The following is an 18,325-nucleotide window of genomic DNA, read 5'->3' on the forward strand; positions in this document are numbered from 1 at the left end:
CTAAAAATAGTTTTTTGAGAACTATGCAAATTTTAAAACAACTGCATTTGCCCTCTCTTTTTGCCCTCCATCTGGATGGATGATTCTGCTGCTGAACCAGCCAAAACACAGGAGATTTCTTTTGCCAAGTTGTACTTCTAGTAGTACATAACTGCTGTAGGCAGAGACACGACGCAGTTACTTGTGTGGTCAGGAACTTGACTGACTCCGCTATCTTTAAGGCCTTTGATCCATCTCACCCTGGCTGAGTGCTGGACTATTTGGTATTAACTTGGCATTGCCAAGTGCATACACAGTTGTAGTGTGGTTGTTGCACATACCAAGCTGCGAGGTCTCACATAAACCAGCCTTCAAGGCACTGGCTGAGCCACTACCTTCTCCTCTGCTGCAGGGCCACAGTGCCCAGGGAAGCGCCACAGAGACCAAGGTGAGCAGCACAGCAGCTTCCTTCTACCAATTCAATTAGGGAGGATTAAACTGGTTTTGAAATCACAAAATAAGTGCCAGAAAATTAAACACACGTTACTGGAGGAAACCACTAAGAAGTCATTAAAGATAAGAAGGAGTGAAATGCGTTTCCTGTGGAGCGCAGACCAGGGTATCACCTCCAGCCTTACTGTATTCACCTCGTGTTTCTGTGAGGTATTTTTTTATAGAAGGAAACTTCTGGCCTATGGGGTTTCCCACCCAGCACCACTATGTGCCCATGGCTGCATTCCTTCTGTGGTGGATTCGGCTCCATGAGGGGATCTGAAAATCCTGCCATTGTGAGACAAAACGTGGTGGCCCCATTGCCCTTGGCTCCCCCTTCCTCTTCTTCCAGGCAAACCTTAATATAAAGCTGTGTCTGCCCACAGCATTTATTGCTGCTGTACAAGGAAATCCATTTGGCTTCAAAGCAATCACAACACCAGCATCAGGTAAAGGAAAAACCAAACACACGCCACGAAACTGAGTATTGCCAACTTCAACTTTAATAACTGAACCATCGCTTTTTTGCCATTTCAGTAATAACTTTAAGGGGAATAAAAACTTCCCTACAAAAATAAAACTAAGCTTGTCAAAATTATAAATAGTTTAAATGTTTGTATTTAAAGACATACATTTTAATGTTTCCCTGCATTCCCCCTCCCCTTATCATTTAATCATTCTGGTACCATCATACAATTATATGAAAACAGTTTTGCAACAAAAACTTTGATAGTTCAATTTGATGCTAAAATTAAAAAAAAAAAAAAGATAAAACTGACAAGGCATGACCATTTCTTTTAAATTAAAGCTGCTGTAATTGCCAGTGTGTAGAACAAAAATGAGAAAAGTTAACCCCACACATGACATCTTACAATAATTAACTGTGGACTAAGACAAAATTAAAATATAAGTTTATTTTGGTCCCCCACCCCCATCCCCTCCACCCCAAATCAAGACTCATAGTGCATACAACACTGATTGAGGTTTTTGGCTAAAGTAAATGCAGATGTGCCTACTTAAAAAGACTGATCGTTTAGTTCAAGTAAAACCAAAAAATTCACATATTTTTATACTCCACTTTTAAACTCAAACAGTGTTTGAATCTGAGCAACAAATGATTCAATATTGACAGTGATTACATAGCTATGGGCAGATACATAAGTAGATGTTAACAATATCCACCGACATGCTGCTGCATTCCTAGAAAAACAAATTGTAACAAAACACAAAAACATTCCCTGAACCATTATAAAGTGTCTCACTTGAAGATAATGTTACTAACTCACACATGCACTACCATGTTACATGTGAAATTAAGAAAACAAACAAGATATGCCTTATATATACTTTATCGTTAGTACTACTCTTAATTTCTCTTAACCCTTTAAAACATTATGATTGTCTCATAAGCTTGCAAATTCTTTTTACCAAAAAAAAAAAAATCTGTGAAGAGTTTTTAAAAAATCTTACTAAGGAAAGGAAACAAAGGCACAATTACATCAAATTAAGGGGAAGAACAGAAGCATCTTGGAGTTTCACACAGTATCCATTAGATGTCACTAAAGTTTTAACAATTCCTTGGGAATTTAAAACAACTTCTGCTGCTCTTCAATCGTTATCACTCCTCCACTCCCCCACCCCCCGTATATAACTCATTTCCTCTCTGGCATGATAATGACTGAAGTATCAGTCACTCAAATCTGCCTCATGCTTCTATTGCACACCCACTTCTTTGGTTTCTTTTGAACATGCTTTTTTAGATAAATAACTCTTGAAAGACCAACAATTATATTTACACTAAAGTAAAAAGTTTTCTTGCTACATTTTTCCTACTTTTAAATCAAGTAAATCAGCAGTCTGCAGAATCTGGTAATCAGTTTTTCAATTAAGAGCTTAAAAACTTTAAGGGAAAAACCTTCTGAATTACTAAAAGCATAATAAGCTCAGTCATCAACACAGACTTAATTAAATAAATGTTAATTTTCTGCTGAGCTGGAAATATGAACAAGACATTTTACTTTCTTTGCCTGACTGAGCCTTTAACAAAGAAGCAGAGGAAGTTATTTTTACCTTTCAGATATGATAACTCAAAATTATCCAGCCTAAAAATGGATTGCTGAGCCAGAGGAAAGATCTGACTTAAAATAAAGACCAAATGCATCTGTAGTTGTAGCTTATGTCTGAACACTCACTAGATGGGTATTTCTCACAGAGTTATCTGAGACATGGACCGTTTTTCAGAATTCAAGTAAGCAGCTTTTTAGCTTGTCCACACTTTTCAAACCCCCACTATGCGTTTATGGAACCCGCTTCTCCAATAGTGACTTGTATGTGCAGCTTCATTTCCCTTCTTAGCTTTTGCTTCTCATTCCTTCCCACTATTTCTATTATCTTTATTTCTTTTCCAGTGTGGATTTACACAGTTAAAAACCATACACTTATTCACAATATTATAAGCATCCTAAAACTTTAACCTTGTAGAATTAGTATTTTAACTTCCTCTGTGTAAGTACTATTTCCATTTAAAACCAGTCTTCTCCTCTGTCAGCTTCTACAGTTTTCCTCCCTCAACTCTTACCTTCTTTCCAACTTTCTCTTTACCTTCTCCAGAAAGGCCACTTGAAAGCTTTCCACAAATTTCACAGTACAAACCACAAGATCTCGTGTGCCTTTCATCTATAATAGTTCTCTCACAAATTATACAGTAACTATCTGAAAACAGAAAGGTAGTGCAAATCAATTTCATCTGAAAGATAGTTCTCCAACTAATTCTCATTCAGATGGTTTTAATTTTTTTTAACCCATCAATTTGCACATCCTTACTTGTAAAGCTACCATTAAGCAAAGAAGAAAAAAAAAAAATCTTATTTCATAGCATCCTAGAAAATTGCTTACAGTTTCACAGCTTGCACCAAGGTAACTTGGAAAACTCTCTAGGAACACAGAAGATTGCAAACTGATGTACAAACATGCAGAATCCCTTACTTGCGGGTGCAAGATGCTAAGTGACCTGGCTTATGGAACTAAGTCTATAGCAAAATTCAGGTACCCTGGCATCACAAAACAGTCTTCTGAATAAGGAAAACTACTCTCTGCTGCTCTTTGTACGTTGGGTTTGGCATGCTATACTGACATTTGGTAGCGTGCATTTTTCCTGAGTGTCCTTTGGCCCCCTTTTAACCAGGTTTAAACACTCCTCGAAGGGCTTCTTCAAGTTTGCCTCTGTAAGCTGCGTAACGGTTCTTTAAGATCTGCAGTTGGTCGTTTTCCTCTTTGTCCAGTATACGCAAGAAGTTTTGCAGTTCAGGAATACTGAAAGCTTCCCACTGGAAAGACAAAAAGCGAAAAGAATGGATGAGATGAACAGGAAATACACAAGATACAGTATTTTTAAACAAAACACTCAAAAAAATTTCAAGCTGGAACAGTAATGGGCACCCTCCTTGCACCCCTTAGGGAATCGGAAAACATTTTACTCGTTTAAATATTTTTCTGTTCTGCAAGTAACAACACGTCAGTCTAACTACAAATGAAATGTTTGCAAAAGGCACCAAGTAAATTAACAAGAAAAAAAAACCAAAATCTGTTTCCAAGAAGTGGATTGCCTTGTCAGCACGGACCAAACAGAAGCCCATCCATGAAATTACACAAGCCCACCGAACCAGCACGGGTGTTGACATACCATGACTTCTCCAGTTTCATGCTCACGCAGAACAAAACTGAGCATTTCTGTTCTGGGGCCTGCCACCAAGCGCAGGTAGAGGGGATGTTCTCTGTCTGACAGCTTGCATGTATAAACTGCAGGAGAAGGAAATCACAGTAATTATCATCTTTACCAACCATGTTTCAAACAGTTTGAATGACTAACACTAGCTAAAGTTAGAAAACTTCGGAGATATGCATAGGTAGCCACAAAATTTACACATTGTATGTGTTAGTCTACATAACGGTTTTGAGCAAATGAGTTTCAGGAAGAGCTGAGCAGGTGATTGATGGTGACAGTGCAACACTGCATTCACATAGGAATGAAATGGCCTCCAGTCAACACAATACACCGTCTGAATACATGCAGGGCAGGGGAAAAAAAAAAAACAACACAAAAAAAAAAAACAACACAGATCTGTTGCTATATCTAAGCTTTTAGACATCAGAGCTGCAGGAACACCATTCTGATACTTTTTTCTCTTAAAAATCTCACACACAAAGTCTAAAAGACAACTCCGCCTGCCTGACATGGTTGGCGTGACTTGACAGCCAGAAACATCTGGACTCCTGAAACTGCTCTCAATGTCCATGGAAGAAGGTGGATTCTAAGTGCAAGAAAACAATGTTGGCAAAACGCACCTTTCCCTAAAAACACCTATTCCATCTTCTTGTCTTCCCAGTAACAACATACAACCAAGCCCTAACAGCAGCCAGTGAACTGGGAGAGCCATGTGCACTAACTGACGCTCAGCACCTCGAGAGCTGTCTGCCAGTGCAAGGATCTCAGGCTCCTCAGACACCAGGGGTTCCTTTTTTTAAAAATCTATCCTGTAATTTAATCTCACAACTCTGCAGTGTATAAGGCTAGCTGAAAGTTAGAGCCTTATAACGGGGCATAAAATAAAATGGACTTCCAGACACAGGAGATCTGTGTAAATGTTTTGACAGGTGACTTTGTCTCTTGGGAATTATCCTGAAACATCCCCAAATCATTTACTCTGTTACACATGCTACTTTTCATAAGGAAAAAAAGAGTGGGACTGTCACCTCCATTTATCTGAGTCCTTCCACCTGGCTTATTTCAAGTATTACTTGAACAACTCCCTCACCAAGCCCCTCCACTACTGAAATGCCACAAGCTTGGCTTATACCTTGATCTTCCTTGTGACAGCGTTTATAAAGTGCAAACTTCGCAGGGTTGTCAGCCACAAAGAACTTTTTGAGCAAGGCCTCGATAACTTCACGCACAGTGTTGGTGCTGCTGATGTGCAGGGTATTCACGCAGCCGTCCGGCAAGTAAAAAGCAGTTTCATTATTGCTGTGAGCACACCTCCCCTGGCTCTGGGAAGACTGCACAGTGATTGGTCTGCATAGTTCCATCTGGACTTTGATGAAGCCAGTGTAAATCCCATTTGCGTTCTGCAGCAGAAAGAAAGTACTCGACTGTTAAAATAAGCAATGACCAATTGTGACGTAACAGTGGAGCAGGCAGATTAAAAAACTCGTAGTGAAGAGAATTTAAATGCCACTGCAATACATGACATCTCACAGGAAAGGTATTGTTTCAGTAATTCAGTTATTCTTTCTGGTTTATCTGCTGAATATTAATTTTTCTTACTGAATATTACTTTTTTTCTTATTAATAACTGTTGAATTCTAATAATATTAGGACCTCATCAAGCAAAAGATATGACAAACTAGTGGTAAGTTTTCACATTAGGAGAGAACTATGAAGTGAAAAAGACCATTAAACCCATCTTTAACAGATTTTGTGCAGAAATACAGAAATTATCTCCCACGTTTTAGCTGCGCTTGTCAACTTTAAAGCCTTTAACTGCTCAAATCCTGTTGCAATTGAAAAAAAAAAACAACCCAGAATAAATGCCAATCAACATGTAAAATTATTTATTCCAGTTGCTTCTGAAAGACAAAACTGATCAAGTCTTACTGAGCCAGAAAGGTTTGGACAATCTGGTTTTAAGCACAGTAAGTCCTGATCCACATGGAAGCACATAACAAAAATTTTTTTAGTTCATAGTCATATTTATATGGTTTAGGATATAACAGAATTTTAAAATTTCCATATACACCCACAGGAATACAGACAGTGTAACAACTGCGTAACAGCTTGTTAGGCAGAGAGATGTGAGTTTTATTAGTATGGTCTTCAGTAGGCTGGACTGAGTATTTGACCTGGTTCACAATCCTTGGAAATGAGAAGTCTTATGCATTCCAGTCCATATTGTCTGTGTCCTGGGGGCAGGGGGAAAGTCTCCTCAAGCTGAAAACCTCTATGACTACTCTGAAAATTAAGTCTCCTGTAATAAATAATGCATATTTCAACTTTCTTCATTGGTTGAGCATCTTGATCGGAGAGATACCAACAAAAATTCATCTACACAAACAAGATAAATGTATCTCTATTTTTACCATCTGAGCATTTTCATCTAACAAATTTACTTCTTAGTGTCAACTGACAGTTTATTTGAAACACGTTTCAAATTACATCCATTTGTTTTTACTACAATTTGTTTTGATCCATATAAAAGAATTACATGAATAAGAACATTTCGGACATGAGATTTAATTTCCAGAATCTAAGGGAATGTCTCTTACAAAATCACTAAAACAGAGACAGTTTGATATGTAAGATGCTGATACTAAAATGATTCACAATGTGCTACGAAGTTACAGCTCAACTGCTCCTATTAAAAATTACAGGAATTCTATGCAAAACTTACCAAGGTCATCTTTAATTTATCGGTGACAGATGAATTATAGCTTTGTATCTTCTCTTTAACTTCTTCTTTACTGAGAAAAACATGAGGTTCCCTCTCCTTCTGAACATCCTTCAAAACCAAAAGAGGCAGCAGTTTTAGAAAACAAAATAAAGACAATTATTTTAAGATTTTGGATATGACCATTCTTAGTCCAAGTGGTAATTATTCCACAGAGGCTCAACATAACACTAATTAGCTGTACAGCAACATAAAGGATTAACCCGTTAAGCAAATCAAACAACAACACTTGGACTGAAGGGAGATGGTTAAATCAACACACCCAAAAGACACTTGTGCCCTTTTTTTGCCAGCTGTTTTCATTCAAATATTAGCAGCAGTGTACAAAACAGCTCATCTCATTTTATGGCTTGATTTGTTCATGTCAATGCCACGCCATACTGTTAAGAACACTGCTACAATTTTCATGAGATATCAGTTGGTATATCTGAATCAGTAGCTATTTCTGAACAAATGAAGAGTACATATGAAAACAACAGCATGTATTAAATAAGTAACACCAACAATCCCAGCATGTGGCAACAACACCACAGCATCCCTGAATTCCAAGGCGACACACGGTATGTTACAGGGTCACTGCCTACAACATGAACCATCACAAGCAACTCTCCAGATACAAAATGTTACACCAATTTCATGTTTTTTCCATGGAGGGAAGGCCTATTGAGATTTTTCAACTGCTGCTTTTACGAGGCTGCTATGGATTTTACTTGCAGCATTAAAACAAATCCCTAGAATTGGATTTTTTCCAAACAAACATTTGTTCCCAATCCATACTCCTACAGCAAACCAGTGTTATAAATACACTCCGGTTTGTACCACTAGCACAAATGCCATATATAGTATGAAAGAGTTTCAGCTCTCAGCTTTAATGATTTAAGACTTCACTTAGAAAAGGAGAAGCTTTGAAGAACCTTTACGCTTTCAAAAAGAACATCTGAATATTCATTCACTCTATGGACAAACAGCTGAGTCACAGTGTTCCATCTGTCCTCACAAGCACATCCCAGCAGAGCTTATCCTGAGAAAGGATTTCCCTGACTTCAGTGGCCAGTCTTGTATCACAGTCTACTGGACACTACTCGGCACACACCTTTGCAGGCACTTCAGTTTGCCAGCACGACCTCAAAGATGAGCACATCTGCTGTGGCACTGGAAGCTTCCATTTACCAGAAAGAATCTGCAGAACTTTTTATGTCTCCTAATTTAAAACCAGCTACTTTTAGCTCTTCTGGGTTTAGTTTTTCTTTTCCTATATGGCATTTCACTAAATGACATGCTGGAGCAGACTTTTTTCCCATAGCTATAAAAAGAAAAGTGTGGTCTGAATGGGGAACTGCAAGTCAGAAACCTTGAATTCTGATCTGAGCTCAGATACTGATTTCCTGCATGACACAGAGAACATACCTTTATTTCACAGATAAGGAAACCAAGGCAAAAAGAACACTAGTGAAATACAACTCTCCTATTAGTTCCTTAAGCACAACTCTAAGATTGTGTAGCATCTTGCACAGTTGCCAGATGCCACCTAATATATTACAAATACCAGATTACTGAACGTATTCAGAATTCAAATCTCTATTCTTGGTAGAGAAATGAAGCCTTCTTGCTCTTTTATTTTTCACCTTCCCCCTCCCCAAAACTGCCGTAACAAGGACAGACACAGCTTCATCTAAACTGCCCACTTCATCTCTCCGAAGGCTATTATAGCTTAGTAGTATTTTATTCAGGGGGAAACAAAGCAGCCACAGAAGGAAAAAAAGAAGTGGATGTTAAAGGGACAGGAAACAGTCTGCAGGCCTCTGGCATTGGCATATGATGCATTTCAAGAACTGAAGCTTTAACTTGGAACGTTCCTAGTCTGTCTAACCACAGACAAACCCCTTCATATAGATACCAGCCAAGACTCACCTCTCAGAGACAAGCACATTGTGGAGTACATCCCTCTCCAATCTGTTAATACTACTGATATCGAACTTCCAATAATGGACACCTCAGTTTTAATATTTATTATTAATTCTGATAATATTTATTATTATTCTGATTGTTCAAGCAGGTACCTACCCTGTTGGAGCCGACTGTCACCATGCTTACTGAAGTCATCCACAACATCCACTATCATCAAGCAAAAACACTAACCAGGAAAGAGGAAGAAACTCACCTTTCCTGTGTTCAAATCTCAAACTTTGTATAAGAAGAAATAATTAACAAATAAACAACCACTTCCATTAACTTCTGTGCACCTTGAAGTTTAATTTCACAAAAAGGACTTTTATCAACTTAGATGACAAAAAGAATCTATTGCCTTTAAAGGCAATGGCATAGGGTAAGTTCACAAGACTGACAGCTGGGAAACAACCTGTATGCATTATTAAAACAAACAAACAAACAAAACCCCAAAAACCAAACACACAATCCCACCTTGGTGAATTAGTAAGTACAAACAGACAGCAAGAAACTTTCTCCTGTTTTCATACAAGAGAGTTTTCAGGTACATTTCTGTTCTCCCAAGATGACATGTTTTTCTAACAAAGTGAGAGATATTTGGTCTGGTTGGAAAAGACACAAGCCCATGAGATCACTCTAGTCCTGGGCCTTGCCATGGAACCAGCCATGACAAGTAAAAGCCAAGCACAGCACCCAAGCAAGCTAATTTCCAACAGACTTGCTCTGGTGATGACTTGCAGTCAACCCTGTCAGGTGTGGCTCCGCCTATGGGTCGTGGGGCATCACCGGTGCAGCCGTCATTCACTCACTCAACTGAGTTAGACATGATTCCATACTTGAACATACCACAGGAATTTCCGCCTTCTTGCAGTGGCACTAGAGGCTGGGCAATTTTGGCAAAGCTTAATTAAGCACACAGAAAACACGTCTCTGTGTTTACGCAAAAGCTGAGAGTACCTCCTTCTGAGCTATAACTCATTTTCTAAACAACCAAAGCCTGTGCCTCGACTAATTTTAACAGCATGTAGATTATATAAACATATGAACTAAATACAAAGAAGGGCTACAGGGATTAAAACAAATAAATAGAGCCAAAATCATTCAAGAAAAACACTATACATAATAGGCAGAAATGGTGTTTACCTTAATCATCATTTTCATCCTAGTCCACCATCTCTGACCATCAAGACCACTGACAGCAAACAGTGAAGCCAAGTGTCCCAGGACACAAAACAGCTTGATGGCCACTGGAAACCTAAGCCTGAGATCTTCATTAATTAATTTGGAAATACCCTCCTGCTCCCAAACAAAAGCTCAAAACACTCCAACTGCTCACACATCAAGACGCATAACTTCAACCAAGCAAACAAAAACTCCTCACTAGCTAGACACAAGCACTTACAGAAAAATCACATTGCTGTCACACAGTTTACTGTCCCACATGACTGCTGTCAAGTGAAAGCCAACAAAAGAACACCTCACTAGGTTTATTATGATCAAGAAAGCCTCAGCCCACCATGATTCACTGGGTCAGCTGCTCTTAGTGGGTATTATTAAGCAGAACACGCAGATTTGAGGCACCTGTGTATTCAAATTTTTCCCAATTATACTTAACCAACATGCAAAGAGAAGCCGACAAGATGTTATACAGGTTTTTTTTCCTCCAACTTTCCTGGAGCTGAACTGCTCTCAGTATATGCTGGCACTTAAATTTTGACATAGAGCTTTGTTTAGCCATGTTAGAAGTTAAAATATGTAAGTCTTCTTCCACCAGCATACTTAGGTGGGTGGAGAAAGACTTGGCAACTCATTTTCCACAGGAAATAACAGATCCTTCATATCAGGACCCACTAAAAGAAAAGTCATCCTCTGCTAACTTGCTTCTGTCTAACAGATTAAATTCCACTTTGTTATCTCAGCAGGTAAATGTATTACTCGTGAAGACCTTGAGTCATCCAATACAACAGCAGAGTAACAGCAGTAATTAATTAATCTCTACCATGCTTTACAATGTGCTTCTAACACCTTGCTCTTGAAATGGCTACCAAGCAGTTGAAGCCACACCTGCTCAGGGTGCAACTACAGGGAATGCCATTACTCACTCCAAAGTCAGCTGTTTGAAACAAAGGAGCCTGGGCATTTTGGAGGCGAGATATGGCACAGCTTCTTGAACAGTTGCACTGCTGAGGCGCGAGGGGAGCGCGATTCGGCTCTAGGCCGATTCAGATGCAGCTGATTCATCTCCAGCTCCCTACAAAACACCCAGCACACACGCCTCACAATGCCTGTATGCTGGGAATTGTGAAATGTCTTTCTTCAAAAGTTAGGCCTGGTGGTGAGTTTCCTAACCACAGATCCTTGCATATGTCACAGCAGCAGAGTGAAGTATAAGCACAACCAGCAGAGCAGTTCACACTGTGTCTTCTGTCAGCCAAGACCTAGACACTGCTGGGATTAACAACAGCACTTCCGGGTGCTACTGTTCAAACAATGAACTTACTCTATAAAACAATGCACAAACTTTTCAATGTTATTTTTGTAAAAATAAAATAAAATATATAGAACTGAAGCTAAGTGTGACTCTTCTATCACTTAGACAAATAATACTCTCAGTAATGTCTGCCGTGTTTCCCTTTCTCTACCAGGCCCAAGTAAGTGTTTTCCCCATCAGAACTCCTAGTCTCCTTCCATTCCCTGCTCCTCATGTAATCTGCTACTTCCTCAGCCCAGCACAAATATAGAAGATAAAAACTAATCTCAAGGAGACAGTTGAATACATGAGAATCCATACAGATGAGGACCAAAACAGTAATTCTAGTCTGAGCCACTAACTTTTACGAAAATCATGCTGTCCTTTCCAGCACTTAGAGTGCACACCACTGGAAGCCATTTGTATAAAAGCCATTTCTCAGGTCAACCAAAGCAGCATTTATTCTCAAATGAAATTCCTCACCAACAGCTGCCAGTAAGAGGGAAATGAGGCAAGTGCTTTCATTTTCCCAAGGGGAATAGCCGGTCTTTCATTAGAGCTCATGATGCAATGCCTCTTCACAGTTGAGCTTCCTCTCAACAAAAAGGGCAGAAAATGTTTTTTCTTTATCACCTCCACCCCCCATGCTCATCCCATTTATTGTAGCGCAGATGTTTAGAGAAGCAGCACTCTTTTCAAACATTTAGTGCAAAGCCCTAGCTGAGACTGGCTCAGCATGAATCCTCAAGAAACACAACTAAAATTGCACAAATTACAATTAAAGTGAAGTGCAAATCAACTTGTGGTCCCCAAAAAGAAGAATCATATCACATCAGGGACTTTATGAAAGTCCAAGTCTCACGGTTGCTGCCAAACCCTATTCCTTCAGGCAGTAAGAAAGGGCTAATAAACTCAACAGCTAGCAATCTGCTATGGGATGAGGCTGAGAAAAAGTTCCACAAAGAAAACTCCAAAGCCATGAAGCCTGTTTCCTCAGGATCCTTGCCTTGAGTCAGATGCATGGCTTCCCCAAACTGCTACTGCAGTATTCTATTTATAGAGGGATACAAGAAAAGTCTCTCTCTTCTATCCAACATATTATTTTCAAAAAGCTTCAAGAAATTAGCATTTATTGAAGAATGGGGAACCAAGCTCCTCCTAATACACTTAATATTTCAGCTTGAAAGACAAAGAAAAATATAATGTGTGAAAAGTTAAACCTATCCCAGGAACACATATAAAGTATTTTTATAAGAAATCTGAAGAACCAAAGACCTGTGGGAACTCAAGCCAACTTTTAAGACATATCAGAGTTCCTATCTCCAGCTTTCCCATTTATCCCTCATATACAGTGACCATGATTCAGTCAGATGAATGAAGATGCCCTGATCTTGCTATAAATGGTGGCCAGGAATAATTTTTGAAATAAAGCACTGAGGGTTTGACAAATGAGAAATGCAGCCTGATACACATTTTTTTAAAAAAGCCTTGTTTAGTCATAAAAATTTCAGCTAGTGCATCCTACTTATATCACGTTTAGAGAAGGGATTTAACTAATGGTGCTATCATACAACAAAGAAAGCCCAACAGAGAATACAGGAAGGAAAATAGAGAAAGGGAATTCTGATCTCAGCTGTTGCTCCTTCTACAAGCAAGAACATTCTCTTTTCTACAGCCTGTCAGCATTCCCACGGGAAAGAAAGAAATTGAAACCTTGCAATTAAACTATTTTGAAACACATTTTGCTTCTCCCTCATCCTAACTTCTAAGAGCAGAGCAGCTTTGCCAGTGACAGCAATCTCTCCTTCCACCCTGGGACAAGCCTGAACTTAGGATATGTGCTCTTCCTTCATCTGGAACCCAGGTAGAGACACTGGTCACATCCATCCACAAATAGCCAGTCAGAGACACCAGTAGCCAGAAAGGTATGGAGAAGACCAAATGGGGGCAGGGTAGCCAGGGAGAAGCATTAACATCCAAACAGCTCCAAGCATTGCACCTTACCACACAGCTGCACCTTGAAATGTTTGCATCCTCCTGAACGGGGTGAGTTTGCTCTCTAGGTCAGGGCAAGGGGAATTTTTCTAACCGGATGGATGTGGGCAGAATAATCTCTGTATCTTCTTGTAATACATTTGCTTTCTGCACTCAGTAAGATCCAGTTCCCCCAGTGGTACATAGGGCAAGGAAGCAGTCTCTTTTTTAGAAAAACATTTTGTTTTTCTAAGCAGGTTTGGCTGACCTGAATCTTAAACAATTATCCTGACAGTCAGAGAGAGTTCAAGAATAGCTTGCATCATGTCCTCCTGAGGGAGTAAGAGAAGTGGCACTCTCCCAGGTGAGGGGTACGGTGCTTTGATAATTCTTTGATATTCTGCCTTCAGCAGCAGCAAAAACAAAGGCTATTTCAAGCAAGCACGTGAGCCTTTTCTGCAGTCTCTCTGTTGGCATCCACAAGTGTTGTAGAAGGAATTCAGAGGGCACCTCCCTTCCGAGTCTATTTAGTGTCCATTTATGGACATAGGCACTGATGCCTATGCATGCACATAAACCCTTTCTGAACCTGCCAACACTGCCTGTCCCTACACTACAGCAAGTTCCAGACATTCATGACTGCTGTGTGAAGAAGTACTGCCATCTGCTTTAAGCTGATCTTCTACTAAGACAACTTCTCTTAAACACATTGAGTACCCCTTAATCCTAATATGGCAGGACCTCGTGAACTCAAGTTTCACATTCGGCTTACACATGACCTTTGTGATTTGGTAAACCACAATCACACACACTTCCTTTTTTTCTTCCCCAAAGTGAGGAGCCTTGAACTCCTTAATCCTTACTAAGGTAGTTGCTCCATCCTCTCAAACATTTTACAGAGGGGTGACCAACCGCAGTAAGCCCTTCCTGGGATGTGGGGACCAGAGCTGCATCACAACTTGTGACATAAGTACACCAAAGCTTAGGTGCTCTTTGTTTACACATCTTGCATGCTACAGGTCTATAAAAATCTTTATCTGTGATACAATGTGAAAAGTCTCCCTTCCAACGCTCTTCCATAGTGGTTAAAGAAATCTCCATGCAACTACCACAGTTTATAATTTTATCATAATTTTACAAGGTACAGGCATTACAGGTAATAAGTTACTTGCAGACTATTTTCAGTTTTTCCACCATGCGGCTAGGCATGCTAATGAAAGCACTGAATGACAAAGTAAAGTATTATGGCTCCTGGCTGACTCCCCCGATGTAAGCACTCAGATGTTTACATGATGAATATTTTTAAGCAGCAGAGAAACAAATTAAGAACTGTGACTTCCCTTTATTCCTTTTAAGAAATTATTTTCCTTCAAACAGAGGTAATACAAACACAGTTCATATTCAGGCATTGTGAAAGGAAGGTTAGAAAAAGGAAACTATTTGTTAGTGACATTAACATTGCTGTTTAAGTTTCATTTAAGTTTATCATGACCTCACCTCTGAAAACCCCTAGTTCCAAACCCAGTCATACCCTACATGGCTGTACTTTAACTATTGGTATGCAACCCAGTTCACAAAAAACCAGTCATCTGTTTAAAGTGAAAACCAACTACACGAATAATAGTAACTGAGGTTTAGCATTACATTTTGTCCGCAAAGACGCTACAGATTTTACACGTATCTGTACATTTTTCCCCCCTCCATATTAGACATATTTTTAAAGAAATATATTACGTGATTTAAAAAAAATTCAACAGCTGTTTCAGTTTTGCACATTTCAGTAAAACTAGATGTAAGAAACATCACAAACAGTAAACCTCCTTCAGGTCTCCTCTCTAGAAAGTGTGAGTTTTATCTGCTGGCTACTTTAGCACATAAGAGATTTAATGAACTAAAATGGATTACCAGCCTCTGTGAATTGTACAACAAAATCAAGCTTTTAACAGACAGTTAGGAAACCAGTTTATACAAAGTATTGTATTGAAAACTAATTAGTATATCTTGAAGGTTAAGTATGGTCTGGAACCCAGGCTATTAATACAAGTAGCGATCAAACACTGAAGTGGTATTAGCGCTCTGGGTTATTACACCACAGTATTTGCATGTGACTCTGCAATGCAAGAATCCAACATGCTCCATATCCAACAGAAGGCAGTTTGCAACAACAACCTTCCCAGTCTTCAAATGCAGCTACCTACATTTTACATTAAAATTGGTACTGGAAACCAACCAGCCATTCCTGGGGAAGCACAAGCCCCATGCTAGGCCAAGGCATGCAGGCTTCTCCCTGTCCTTACTGCCAGCACTGTCCACTCTGAGGCAAGCTCAGTCATGGGCCTTGTCTTAGCAGAAGCTGGGCAACGTCCCAGCTTTTGCCAAGTGTGTCAGACACCGTTTTATCTTTAGAGTAACATTCCCTTCCTGGGCTCGGTTGGGCAGTTCAAAGATTGTGTCACCAAATTATTTTTTAAGCCTTCTGACAAAATCTGCCCATATCAAGGAAAGGCAACAACTTCATAACCAGGCCCAGCCTTAGGGCTGGTGTTAGACAGAAATGGTGAGTCTGCACATGGTCACAGTCCCACCAACCAAGTCATTTTTATTTGGATTCGTTCCACTTCAAAGCAACTAAAAAACACAAACCTCAAAAATGCACAGTAACCATTCTCATCGAGGAAACATCATGCAATGCACTGGCTCTTCGGACATAGAGCAACCCTGACAGTTTTCCCTCACTGTGGATACTGCAGTGAAAACAATGTTCAGAAAGAGGTCCAGTCTTCTCAAGAAAATACTGGCCATGGGGAGGATGTAGGGGGGAGTATATTGTTTGAAGAACACACAGTCTTCAAATTCAAAAAGTTACTGTTACTGTCTTTATCGACCTGGCACTGATATCACATTTGAAACTTTTCTGAAAGAAAAAAGCCCTCCTCCACCACACATGCATCTCAAAACCCCACAAAATTAAGGAAGCACAACTATCTCTTTTTCAAATGAAGTCTGCATTTGAAAGGCCCCAAAAGCCCATAACAATAACCTTGGGGAGGGGGGCTGGGAGATGTTCAAAGTTGTAAGCAATCACTGGTATCTTCAGTAAAATACACAACCTCTAAGCCAAAGTAGAAGTATCTTCTTAGTAGGTTAAATATGATCACGATAAAACCACTGCATGCATTTAAAGTCAAGTTATGTAACTGCTGCTTCATATATATACAAAACAGTAAGCTAAAAACTAACTCCATCTAAAATCCAATAAAGTTTACAGTGACTGTAGCTCTACTTCAAGTTAGATTTTTATTAAGTAAGTCCATAAGAAATATTTTTACACCAATACTACATCTCTCACTGCACTCTACACAGCTCCCACAGAAATATTAAAAAACCCGTCTCTTCAAAGAGGCATCCAAATTAGATATTTCACATAGAACAGACAAAAGGAGGCACTCCTGCAGTCTAGCCTGCATGAAAAATTTCTTTCACACTCCAGAGAATTTGTATCACCTGCCACATTTATTTAACCGTTAAAACTGTAATGACTGCACCCTTCTGTAAGTCTTTATTTTAGCATGTTTTATTAAAAATCTGATAGTATTGAAATGGTATTTCTAAAGCAGTAAACTACAATCATTAGCTTTACCTACTACTGCCTGATCTAATCTGGCAAAAATTCAAGAGAGAGAAGAGGAGAGGGGGCAAACTAGGCAACCATCTCAGTACCGCCACCATGTACTACTGTACTGTCAAATTAAGTTGACCTTAATGATAGGATTTTACCTCTCTTTTGTATCCCCAGCCTTGAGAGGTCAAATGCTTAAAAATAAAAACCAGAACCCCTTGGCCAATTACCTATCTCAAGGCTGCACCCTTCGTTCAATTTGACCGGAGTTCCAGTTTGAACTTAGCAAAGCTTCAGAGCTCAGATTTGACTGCTCCTCCAGTAAGAAGGGAAATAAAAGGCTTGAACCAGTCTTGGATTCAACTTCGCTGCAGCTCTCTGGTTAAAGTTATTCCTCTCACCTTGCAGATGATGAATGCAGCAGAGCATTCATGGCTCACACAAGAAGAAACTGGTAAGGGCAGTGGGGGCTGCTGGGCCTTAGCCATTCAGCCCCATGCCACCACCCGAAGGCCATGTCCTGTCAAGATCACATTGATAAGGTGGTACTCGATCCTTAGATCTCTGCATCGTGAGGTAACCGACCAACTGATTCAGCAAGATTATGTCTTGAATAAACTCATCAGCATGGTAATGATAACCTGCTTCTGAGGGGTTTTCATCTCATTTTTCTATCACTTGTTCTTTTTTACTACTCACTCACACATTTAACAGGCTACCAAGCACTTCAGTTGCAAGCAGAGTGGGACTGACAAAGGGACAAGGTTTCCTTAAAACTCCTACATTCTCTAAAAAGACAGATAAGACATATGATTGGCATTACAAAAACTGAAAACTGCCACCAACTTATTTGTTTCAACCCTTTTTGCAAAAATATGCTTGCTGCCCAGTTTCAGTATGAATTTATTTTACAGAACACACACATTTATTTCTTACAAATGAATCTAGATGCCTTCCATGCTGGGACAATTTAAAAGATAACTGCTTTTAGCCATATGCCTGCTCCTCTGCTGGATGCTATCACTGTCTAAGAAACCAGTGTTAGCAGTCACAGTCCAGCAACAGACTCCTTAATTAGAATGAACATGGTAATTTTTTTCTTTCTACAGGTGAAAAAGAACAGGATAAACAAATTGAAAACCGAAGAATTAGCAAAGGTTTTATTTTTGTACAGATTAAAAAAAAGCCACAGATACATAAACAAGCATTAACCAAGTCTGCAGTATAAGAGAACTACAGTGCAATAAACACTTCAGGCACAGGTCCCAGCTTACCCAAACACTGTGCTAGCCTGATGCCATGTGTAAGCAGACAGTTTATACCATTAACATCTCCAGTGCT

General features: G+C 39.5%; 1 protein-coding gene across 5 annotated transcripts in view; it reads right to left on the minus strand.

Annotated features, from left to right (window-relative positions):
• Positions 1-952: 952 nt before the first annotated feature.
• RASSF3 (Ras association domain family member 3) overlaps positions 953-18,325 on the minus strand; it is a 106,310-nt gene continuing 88,937 nt past the window's right edge. For all 5 annotated transcript variants that reach the window (XM_027738911.2, XM_027738907.2, XM_027738905.2 and 2 more), the window contains 4 exons: positions 6,918-7,025; positions 5,328-5,595; positions 4,154-4,269; positions 953-3,797 (listed from right to left, as the gene is read on the minus strand). In XM_027738911.2, coding sequence (XP_027594712.1) covers positions 3,648-3,797; positions 4,154-4,269; positions 5,328-5,595; positions 6,918-7,025 — 642 coding nt within the window. In that variant the 3' untranslated portion in view covers positions 953-3,647. The remainder of the gene's footprint in view (positions 3,798-4,153; positions 4,270-5,327; positions 5,596-6,917; positions 7,026-18,325) is intronic.

This window comes from Pipra filicauda, unplaced genomic scaffold, assembly GCF_003945595.2.
Source record: "Pipra filicauda isolate LSUMZ 115617 unplaced genomic scaffold, ASM394559v2 scaffold247_size1415610_pilon, whole genome shotgun sequence".
Taxonomy (NCBI): Eukaryota; Metazoa; Chordata; class Aves; order Passeriformes; family Pipridae; genus Pipra; species Pipra filicauda.